This window comes from Leucoraja erinacea, chromosome 17 (genome assembly GCF_028641065.1).
Source record: "Leucoraja erinacea ecotype New England chromosome 17, Leri_hhj_1, whole genome shotgun sequence".
NCBI classification, from domain to species: Eukaryota; Metazoa; Chordata; class Chondrichthyes; order Rajiformes; family Rajidae; genus Leucoraja; species Leucoraja erinaceus.
This window is the reverse complement of record NC_073393.1, coordinates 33,326,360-33,337,127: the sequence shown is the minus strand read 5'-3', so window position 1 is coordinate 33,337,127 and position 10,768 is coordinate 33,326,360. Positions and strand designations below refer to the sequence as shown.

The 10,768-nt window shown below is 39.4% G+C and overlaps 1 protein-coding gene across 1 annotated transcript in view; it reads right to left on the bottom strand.

Annotated features, from left to right (window-relative positions):
• Positions 1-853: 853 nt before the first annotated feature.
• Positions 854-10,768, bottom strand: part of mphosph6 (M-phase phosphoprotein 6) — a 32,806-nt gene continuing 22,891 nt past the window's right edge. The window contains exons 3-5 of the mRNA XM_055648934.1: positions 7,352-7,442; positions 4,641-4,738; positions 854-1,804 (exon numbers count right to left, since the gene is read on the bottom strand). Coding sequence (XP_055504909.1) covers positions 1,672-1,804; positions 4,641-4,738; positions 7,352-7,442 — 322 coding nt within the window. The 3' untranslated portion in view covers positions 854-1,671. The remainder of the gene's footprint in view (positions 1,805-4,640; positions 4,739-7,351; positions 7,443-10,768) is intronic.

Here is a 10,768-nt window from a genome sequence, read left to right as displayed (position 1 = left end):
AAAAGTGGGGTTACATTAGCTACCCCCCAATCCTCAGGAACTACTCCAGAATCAAAAGAGTTTTGAAAAATTATCACATGCATCCACTATTTCTGAGGCTACTTCCTTAAGCACTCTGGGATGCAGCCTATCTGGCCCTGGGAATTTATCGGCCTTTAATCCATTCAATTTACCTAACACCACTTCCCGACTAACCTTGATTTCACTCTGCTCCTCCATCTCATTTGACCTCCGGTCCCCTGCTATTTCCGGCAAATTATTTATGTCTTCCTTAGTGAAGACAGAACCAAAGTAGTTATTCAATTGGTCTGTCATAACCTTGTTCCCCATGATCAATTCACCTGTTTCTGACTGCAAGGGACCCACATTAGTTTTAACTAATCTTTTTCTCTTCACATATCTATAAAAGCTTTTGCAGTCAGTTTTTATGTTCCCTGCCAGTTTTCTTTCATAATCTATTTTCTCTTTCCTAATTAAGCCCTTTGTCCTCCTCTGCTGGACTCTGAATTTCTCCCAGTCCTCTGGTAGGCTGCTTTTTCTGGCTAATTTGTATGCTTACTAATCAAGTACCTGTCAATCTCTGCTTTAAAAATACCGAAAGGCAGCCTCCACAGCTGTCTATGGCAATGAATTCGACAGATTCACCACCCTCTGGCTAAAGAAATTCCTCCTCATCTCCTTTCTAAAGGTACATCCTATTATTCTGAGGAGGTACTTTTGTAGTTAAATATTGAAGTTCCAACCTACTCAGCAACAATATATATTTTAACTTAGATATATAAATTTACCATTAAAGATCAATAAAATCTATAATAAACATCTACTACTTTTTATATATAGAGGCATTCAAAAATTCAGGATTTTTAAATGTACTTTAATTTTTCAAAACAAGCTGAAGTTTAACATGATGTTCAAATATGTTGTATTATACATTGCCTGTTAAATAATGTAATGGTTCTGCTGTTACAAAGCAGCTGACCTTCCAATTTGCCGTGACAGAATGATTTCAGTGGTTCTGAGCAATGTTCCTGGTGGAAGAGAAAAATCACACAACCACCCCTTGATAGAGAGTGACAGTCTAACTAGCAGCATGTACAAATCTAATCTCAGGATTTATTTGGAAACCTGCTCGGCTACAGAGACTTCAAATCCTCACATTCTTGATTCAGCTTCCTAATGCGTATTTTCATTTCATCGAAGGGATAAGAAACCTGAACATTCTCATCACAGGATATTTATATTTTTAGTTATTTAAGTTATTATCAGTAGAAAAGTCCATCGGAAGGGAAGACTATTTCATTTCCTGTGAGAAATATAAAATCGTATATATTATGTTTGGATCTTTATATACTTATATATTTCTGTCCCAAGGTAGTTTTCCCTTAAAGTCAACACTGAGCATAATTGAATTGATCACTTGAGCAGATGCTGTAACATACCACGGGTATGCAAGGGAAAACAGCTAGTATCCTTTCAATACAAGGAAACAGCAAAATAATTTCCCTTCACAAATTACTCAGTGCAACAACCTGCAACATTTACCAACTCTAAACTTCGATGCAAACAAACCATACATTTCCTTAATTAACAATAACCAGCCAGCTGCTGCAGTTTCAGACAGGAAGTCTATCTTCTTGTTTATGAAAATATTTAAAGCCACACTTGTGTCATTTATTCTTGAGGCTTCATGAATGCCTTCTTGACTTTGCCACCTCTCTTGCTACCTTCTGTTTCTTCTTGAAGAGTTGATCGATCTCGCTTCTTGGTAAACTTCCTTTTTATGGATCCCACTAAGGTCTCGTATCTGAAAAAGACAAGATTTGATAACTCTTCACTGAATGCAGTATTAACACTGCACAAGTTCTAAATTACAATTTTATGCCGTACTCTATATCTAACACCAGAGAATAAATCACAACACATTATTTAACCACCTGTGCATGTACAAGGAACGTTTGAGCTATTTATACCATAATTCATAAATCAGAATGGTACCAGCGCTGCAAAGTCTAGGATGCAAACTGATATGGCAATTGGGGAGTGTTCATTGACCTTGATAACGAAGGAGAGAATTTGAAGGAACATGGAAATCTGTCCAAACAGCAGAGATTGAGCAGGAATTGGGTATTAGGATCAAGATCAAAGGATATCATATGTGCCTTTAAATAGGTAGCGAAAGAAACAGTGTTGAAGACATTAGAGAGAGTAGCAAAATTATTGATTTTAAGATACAACAATGCCGAGGATTGATGTAGAAGGGCGGTAGTGCCCTGCAATTACAAGAGTGTATTTTCATGCGGAGAGTGATGATAACAGCATTGTGAATTATGCTACAGGGAGCAAAACCCAAAATGTTTGAAGAATTCATTGGGTCAGCCAGAATCTGTGGAGGGAATGGATAGGTGACATTTCAGGTCTTTCTTTCTTCAGACTTTGTCCATTCTCTCCACTGAGACTGCATAAAGGTTTGTCTTTTGGGGTCATCGAGAAAATTATCAGTGCGGCAGAGTGTGGCCATAAATTTGGCCAAGGTGTTGACAATCAGTCTGTACCACAGATAAGCACCAGACTTGGAAGAAGTAGGTTTGCATGATAGAAAAGAGAGAGGGTGACAGTGCTCAACAGAGAAAAATATAAGTAGGATGGGCTCCAAAATAAACCTAAAGCCAAAAGGAGCAGGCAAATATAGAGGAAAATTCAAATCAAAGGCAAACCACATTGTATTATAATTATAAACACATGTTAGAGAGATTATATAATAGACTACTAAGTTAAATTTTGTGATGAGGTACAAATATAATTATACAGGTCCTCCTCAACTTCCAAATAACCAAGCAATGTATAGCCCGTACATACAAATGAGCATTTGGGAGAAGGGCAAGATGGATGAGCCGGCTGCGGTGGGACTGCAAGTATCTTCTACCGTGTGGGAACTCAGTTTGTGACCGAATTTCCGACTTGCAAACAGTTCTCAGGAATAGAACGCTGCCCTAAACTGGGAAGGACCTGTGTCTGGGTCTATTGTCATGGAGGGAGTGAATCTATGAGGTGGCCAAGAAACAAACAATCAGTGGATGCTTTGTTGGAAATCATCCGTGGAAGAGAATTGAGAAAGGTTGGACATGATCATGAACAAGCCAAGGTACATTGTAGCAGCTGCTTCCAGTGGCATCCATCCATATATTTACCGTAGCAAAGAGCTTTCGGAGTGAAATTAAAGGATGGACAACAACAAAGCCCAGGGTACCAATCAAAGTCAGGATCAGAAGCTTGAAGAGTTTGTGGGTTCTCAAACAATTCAACTGTGAAGAATTCCTGGAGATTATACAAAGGATGAGTGAAGTTGGTAACCATAAGAAACAAAAAACAATCATTCAGTAAAGATACATATCTCAGGAAAATGCAACCTGTTTGAGAATTGGACTTCCCTGTGTCTCACAACTCCACCCCTCCCACTCCTCTGGCTCATCTTTCACTCTGGTTTGGGTGGGAAGGGATGAGCGAACCAAAATGTTACGAAGAGTGATCTTTGTGGAAGGTGAAGATGGGTGGAGCTAGAAAGATGTAACTTCCCAGAAGGGTTTCCCCCCTTCTGTTATAGATGGATCTTTCACTCACATATCCTCTGTGCCCCGTAGTTCTGCTCTTGCTCTCCTTCCCCAGACACAAGGATATAGTTCCCCTGGTCCGCACCTTTCATCCCAGCAGCCTCTGCATTCAACATATCATCCTCCAACATTTCAGTCACCTCCAACATGATACCACCACCATAGACCTGTCCTCTACCTCATGCCTTGCCTCATCCAAGGACCCCAAGTTTGCATACTCTATTGTATGCAAACAGCACCTCATATTCTGCCTGAGTAGCTGATAGCCCAACAGTAGGAACATCGGATTCTCCAATTTTAGGTAATCTCCTATCTACCACATCCCCCATTTTTCCTCCTCCCTCCTCATCTCCTCCCGAGCCCCACCTGGACTCCCACCTACTTCTCACCCCCCATTCCCTCCTGCTACTTTCCTCCTTCAAATTTTGCAGGTCCTTAACCTAGATTCACACTTGATTTTATTTCTGGCCTTTGTTCCAACTATCTGGCTATCAAAATTAAACACCTCGTCTATGTCCACGTATTACCTGCCACACTTTGTTCTGCATCTTCCCTCTTTTAGCTTTCTTCACCCCTTTTCAATCAGTCTGAAGAAGGGTCTTGACCTATGATGTTCTCCAGAGATGCTGCCCGAGCTGCGGAGTTACTCCAGCACTTTGAGCTCAATTGCTTTGGATGACATTTTTGTTTAATATCAAAATAATGGCACCAATAAATCTATTAATCCATTTTTTCCTTGAAAGCTAGAATAATTTATTCTATTTAAAATTCAGTGACTCTCTAATTCTTTACTGCCTAAACTTCAGCATTATTTTCATGGTTTATGATTTTTACAACAGGAGAAATAAAAACATTTGCGAATGATGTACTGCAACACCTCAAAATTAGGTGTAATCTGAACATCCATTATTTGTCTTGAAATACGCATTTAATCTGAAACTGAAGTTGTTAAATACATTCTGTATTCCTGGTTTGATTGATGAATTCAACCGAATGTGTTGAATCGTAAGTTTAAGAAATATATTAGCTTACCTCTTCGCCATTTCTTCATCTGAAACGTCTACTTCCATATTAATTTGATCTTCAGGCTCTTCATTTTCACTCTGAGAATACATCCGTGCTACTAGTTTCTGTAATAAAAGTAATTCTTCTGCATTATTTGAACATCCAACATTTTGCTGAATGCAATTATATATTTGGTTGTCTCGAACAAATAGCTCATAAATTTTTGTTGTGGTGTTCTTTCTTAATTTAAAACAAGTAAAGGGTGGCAGAGCTGTTGAGATGTAATTCATTGGTATTTGCAAAACATTAAAATTAATACGATGATTTTAGTTCTTAGGCTTCTGCAGCACTGACAAATCTCTATCAATAATCAAGACTGCAAAGACTGATATTGATTGCTTTACATCTCACTGGTTTACTCGGCTTCTTCAGATGACTAATAGCAAACCATACTGTGAGATTGAACTTGTGTACCCCAGTGTAGGCACTTTGAAGGATATTAATGAGCCGGGATTCTTTTATTTCAATAAAGAGCAACTAGTTCATAAATTACCAGATATATTGACCTCAATTTCAACTCCATAAGTAGCGATGGTGTAAATTTAATGAATGAATTTGATTTTCTGAGTACTGCAAAAACGATATAATCTGAATTTTATTTCAGATCAAGCTAGACCAACAAAAAATGGTTTAATCTCATCGCAGTATACCTTCTGTTCATGGTGGGTACTGTACATATTTTGCTGCTGCAATCTTATTCAAATTCCAATTTAAAAACAATACAATAAAGGGAATTGAATTGAATACTTTATTGTCACACGTGACAAGTCAGTGAAATCCTTTCCCTGCATACCCAAGGTATGCAAATAGTTGTCACAAAAAGTTACAAAGTATGCTTAGTTACAAACATCTAATGCAAAATGTTTTCATAACTGATAAAAACCTTCTTTAAAATTACTCTCTGCAATTACTGCAGCCTCTGCCAGCCTTGTCCCTCTTTCATTCACCTCTTGTACTACCAGTTGCAAATCTTGTTATCTCCAAGGTGCTGTTTGTTGACTGGCTCCAATTCTCCCCACCATGCATATTTTTTTCTCTTGTCTCTAAACTCCACTAAACTCACTTGGTGCTGTTCATTTGTGCTCCTTTAAAGGCCTGTCCCACTTTCACGACCTCTGCCGAGTTTGCCTTGACTCGTACTCGCAGCATGGTTGTCACAATGCTGTAGGAGGTCGTAGGTAGGTCGTGATGCTAGTCGTAGGTACTCGTGGCATTATGCAGGTCGGGCCATTTTTCTAGCCTGATGAAAAATGTCCACGAATAAAAAAGGTCGTGAAAGTGGGACAGGCCCTTTATGTTTGTTGACTGGCTCCAATTCTCCCCACCATGCATATTTTTGTCTCTTGTCTCTAAACTCCACTAAACTCACGGTGCTGTTCATTTGTGATCCTTTACCTTTCATCAGTGCCTGTTTAAATTCAGTCTCTTCCCAAACTCACTCCAGTGGTAGCAACATTGGAGACTTATTCTTAAGCTCACTTATGGTATCTAAGGAATCATGGAATTTGACAGCACCGGAGGAGGCTTAATCCGTCATGCCAACGCTGGCTTTCTGAATGCTTTTTCACATCAATGCACTCCTTTTGACATACCCAATTCCTTTTCAATTTCAGTTTTCAAATGCTTCTCCCACATTTCTTCAAAATATTTTCATGGAATCACCCAACTATTATTTTGGTGATACATTATGTGTCATAATGTTCTTGTGAAAATTAAAAAAAACTGTGAACTTAAGATCTCCATTCTTTGCAGTGCCAGTACATTGGGTATAAATTTAAAATTACTTCACTGAACAGCAAAATTTGAGTAACAATGAATTAATTTTTTTCAGGCATTCAACTAATGGCATGATCCTTAATACATGTATAATTCATGGCATAACCCTTAACACCATTGGTATTCAGAGGGATCTTAAGATCCTAGACCATAACTTCCTGAAAGTGGCAACACAAGTAATTAGAGCAGTAAAGAATGCATATGGTCTGCTTGCCTTCATTGGTCAAGGCAATGAGTATAAAAGTCAGGAAGTCATGATGCATTAACCTTGGTTTAACCATATTTGGAGGACTGTGTGCAGTTCTGGTTGCCCCATTACAGGGTGCAGAAGAGGTTTACCAGAATGATGCCTGGATTAGGGGGTTTAATCTACAGCAAGGGGTTAGGCAGGCTTGGATTGATTTCCCTGGAACGCCAGAGTTGTGGGAAGATCGGATAGCAATATATACAATAATGAGAGGCACACACAGGGTAGACAGTCACAAACCTTTTATCCGGGATGAAAATATCAAATATTAGAAGGCATAGCTTTAAAATGAAGGGGGCAAAGTTTTAAAGGCGATGTACGGAGTTTTTTTTAACATAGAGGGTGGTGAGAGCCTGTAACGAGCTGCTGGAGGCGTTGGTTGAGGCAGCTACAATAGTGGTATTTAAGAGACTTTTGAATAGGCAATTGGATGTGCAGGGAATGGATTATGGGCAGTGAGATAAAATGTAGCCTTGGCACCAAATTTGGCACAAGACTCTGCGGTCCTTAGTTCTATGTTCGATATAAGCATACTGACATCCAGCAACACCTCCTATAATATGTTTAATTTAATTGTATGATGTTCAGACTATTGTTGATGTATAAAAGCGCACTAAAGTCATTCAGCATTCTGAACTCAAAATACAAACCATACCTCAATCTCTGGATTAAAACCTTTAAAAGACATTCGGCCAAACAGCAAGTCTTCACAAGGCACAAAACTTTTTTCTTCAATAACATGATTTCTAAAACAAATAAATATGTTGGCAGCATTAAAAATAAAGAGAATCCAGTGAAAGAAAATTGCAAGTAATCATTCATATTCCTCTGTAATCAATATACTACATTTTTTTTGAAGGTGGGTCCCGACCCAAAACATCACCTATCTATGTTCTCCAGAGATGCTGCCTAACCCATTAAGTTACTCCAGCACAGCGTATCCCGTTTTTGTAAACCAGCATCAGCAGTTCCTTGTTTTTCTATTGAACTTTTTTCATTAGGTCTGCATGCATTGATCTTTAAGCAAGGTCCACCATGAAGTGTGTGTGTTGTGTGTATATATCCTCCACTACTTCTGCATACTGTGGCATAAAAGTACAGAAGGTCCTGGATGCGAGATGAGGCAACAGCTGACATTCTGATTTGCCACTGGACCAGATACTGAGCTGGGAGGATGGATACTCTTTGTATCAGTAACCCCGACCTAACCACACAACCCCCACTCAGCATGTTACCACATGTATGTGAATGGGAATCACTAACCTTCATGTATATGGTGCTGTGTAAATGTGTGTGTTAACTAAAAAATATATTGTTTCGCTATTTAAATATCTTCCAACTGTTTAAACATGCTTCCTGGAGCAATCATGGAGACATTTAGAAATAGTGAAAAAGACTGTATGGTCATCACGAGCCATCATAAGGTAACTGAGCATCTGTTGCCAATGCATGGAATGGCTGTGGCACTGATATGTCCGAACATTGAGAGTTGCAAGGGTGCTGGGATCCTGCAGGAAAGGACAGAGGACATGGGCTCAGTCAAGTACAATCTGGCCCACTGCTGTTGTGCCAAAATCTGACGAGATTTCAACACACCTCCCATCTCAATTATACATCTTTAGCTGACAAAGTAAATGTCAACACAAACTTGTGTCATAAATCACTTGAATGATTTTCCCTTTCTGTCCCAAATAATAATAATGTAAAAAGGAACCAAGAAAGTACCGAGGCATTAATTACTGTAGAACTGGACAGTCAAAAGAGCCAAATTGAGAAACAAGAACTGCAGATACAAAAAAGACACAAAGGGCTGAAGTAATTCAGCAGGTCAAGCAGCATCAAGAGGGACAGTGGCTTTGACAATGAGTGAGGCAGGTATGAGGATCTTGAAGGGACTACTGGAGGAAAATGAACCTTGTATTTTCCTTAAAGATTGAGATTGTAGGATGAGAAACTGAGATTGCAGGGTGAGAAGCAAGCTGATAACAGCACCATGGTACAAGGATCTATTCAAGGAAGAATGAGAAAGAATTTGGTGGTCGGATACACGACAGTATAGTGAGGGATATAGTGAGTACAGTAGTTCTATACAGTTGCACATGCGGCTCTCAAAGGCTGTGTGCCTATTTAGTGCCAGGTCTAACGACTTCTCCTTGGGGCTGGTGATGTCCTAAGAATAGAAGGGAAAAGGCCTAGTTCTCATGGTTCACATGGGAACCAATGTCATGGGCAAAAGTTTCTGCTGAAGATATATGAATACAGAATCACAAAGATAATAAGCTCAGGATTATTAACTAGACACAGAGCCAATACGATCAAGGAGCCAAATGTGGAGTGAAATGAGTTGAGGTCGGCAGATGGTAGAGGTACTGCCTTACAGCACCAGAGATCCAGATGTGATCCTGACTACAGGTACTATCTGTAAGGAGTTTGTATGTTCTCCCTGTGACCGCATGGGTTTTCTCCAAGTGATCCGGTTTCCTCCCACATTCCAAAGACGTCCAGGTTTGTAGGTGCTAGTAATAGTGCTAACGTATGGGATGATCGCTGGTCATCACGGACTCGGTGGGCTGAAGGGTCCATTACCACACTGTATCTCTAAAGTTTCAAGTAAAGTCTAAAGAGTTTCATATCATTGTACCTATACTGGGGAAGAGGGTGTTGTTCCACTTGGATCAGCTTGGGACCGAAGTCGAGAACAACTAGGTCTATAGACTGATCTTGAAACAAAATAGTATTCGAGTAGCGGTTGTGATAAGGGAAGGCTCAGCGAGGAGCGATTTGAAAAAGTTAGAGAAGGAATAAGCCAAAAGTCCAGAGTAGTGAAATGATAACTACTCTGCACTTTGCAGGAAAGGATAACATGTACAAACATAAGTGTATACATGATTAGAATCAGAGCAGGGAAAACGGTGAAAAGACAGTTTGAATACCCACTTTATGAATGCATTCAGCATTCCTGACACAATTACTGAATAAGTAGGATAAACTGAAATAAATTCATCTAATAGCAATTACAGACACATAGTTTTGAAGTGTCTAAGAATGAGGTCTGAATAATCCAGAGCACTTGATTTTTAGAAAAAAATAAGCAAAATGAAAAAGCAAAAAGGGCAGTCCTGATATTATTGCTCAGAAAATGGAGTCAGTTTTGATGGAGCAAATAAACAGTAACAGGCAGGAAACATTGGTGAACATTGTATGTAAATCTCCAATACAGATCATACCATTTATCAGGGAATTTCAGGTAAAACAAGGGTAATGCAGCAATTACATGGGACTTTAATCTCCATGGAGCAAAACAAATTAGCAGTAATGGTACAAAGGATAATTCCATGGAGTGCATAAAATTTGATTTTCTAGGTCTGTATGCTGAGGAACCAATGAAGGAACAGACTATTATAAATCTCATGTTTCGGCTGGAATACTGCCACAAGCAAGATTTTTGCTGTATCTACACCTTGCCGTACATGTGCAGATGATAATAAACTCGATTTAATTCACAATCTGGTAATTAAGGTGCTTTTGGAGAACAGTGATAAAATTTCAAATAATTATTGCAAGTGATTCCGTTCATTTTCAACAAGATTCTTCAATTGGACTCAAGCAACTACAACATGTAAATTAGTTCCAGTAAATAGAAATAGACAATAGGTGCAGGAGTAGGCCATTCGGCCCTTCCGCTATTCAATGTGATCATGGCTGATCATCCACAATCAGTACCCCGCTCCTGCCTTCTCCCCATATTCCCTGACTCCGCTATCTTTAAGAGCCCAATCTAGCTCTCTCTTGAAAGTATCCAGAGAACCGCCCTCCACCGCCCTCTGAGGCAGAGAATTCCACAGACTCACAACTTTCTGTGTGAAAAGGTGTTTCCTCATCTCCATTCTTAATGGCTTACCCCTTATTCTTAAACTGTGGCCCCTGGTTCTGAACTCCCCCAACATCGGGAACATGTTTCCTGGTCTAGCGTGTCCAAACCCTTAATAATTTTATAAGTTTCATTAAGATTCACCCTCATCCTTCTAAATTCCAGAATATACAAGCCCAGCCGCTCCATTCTCTCAGCATA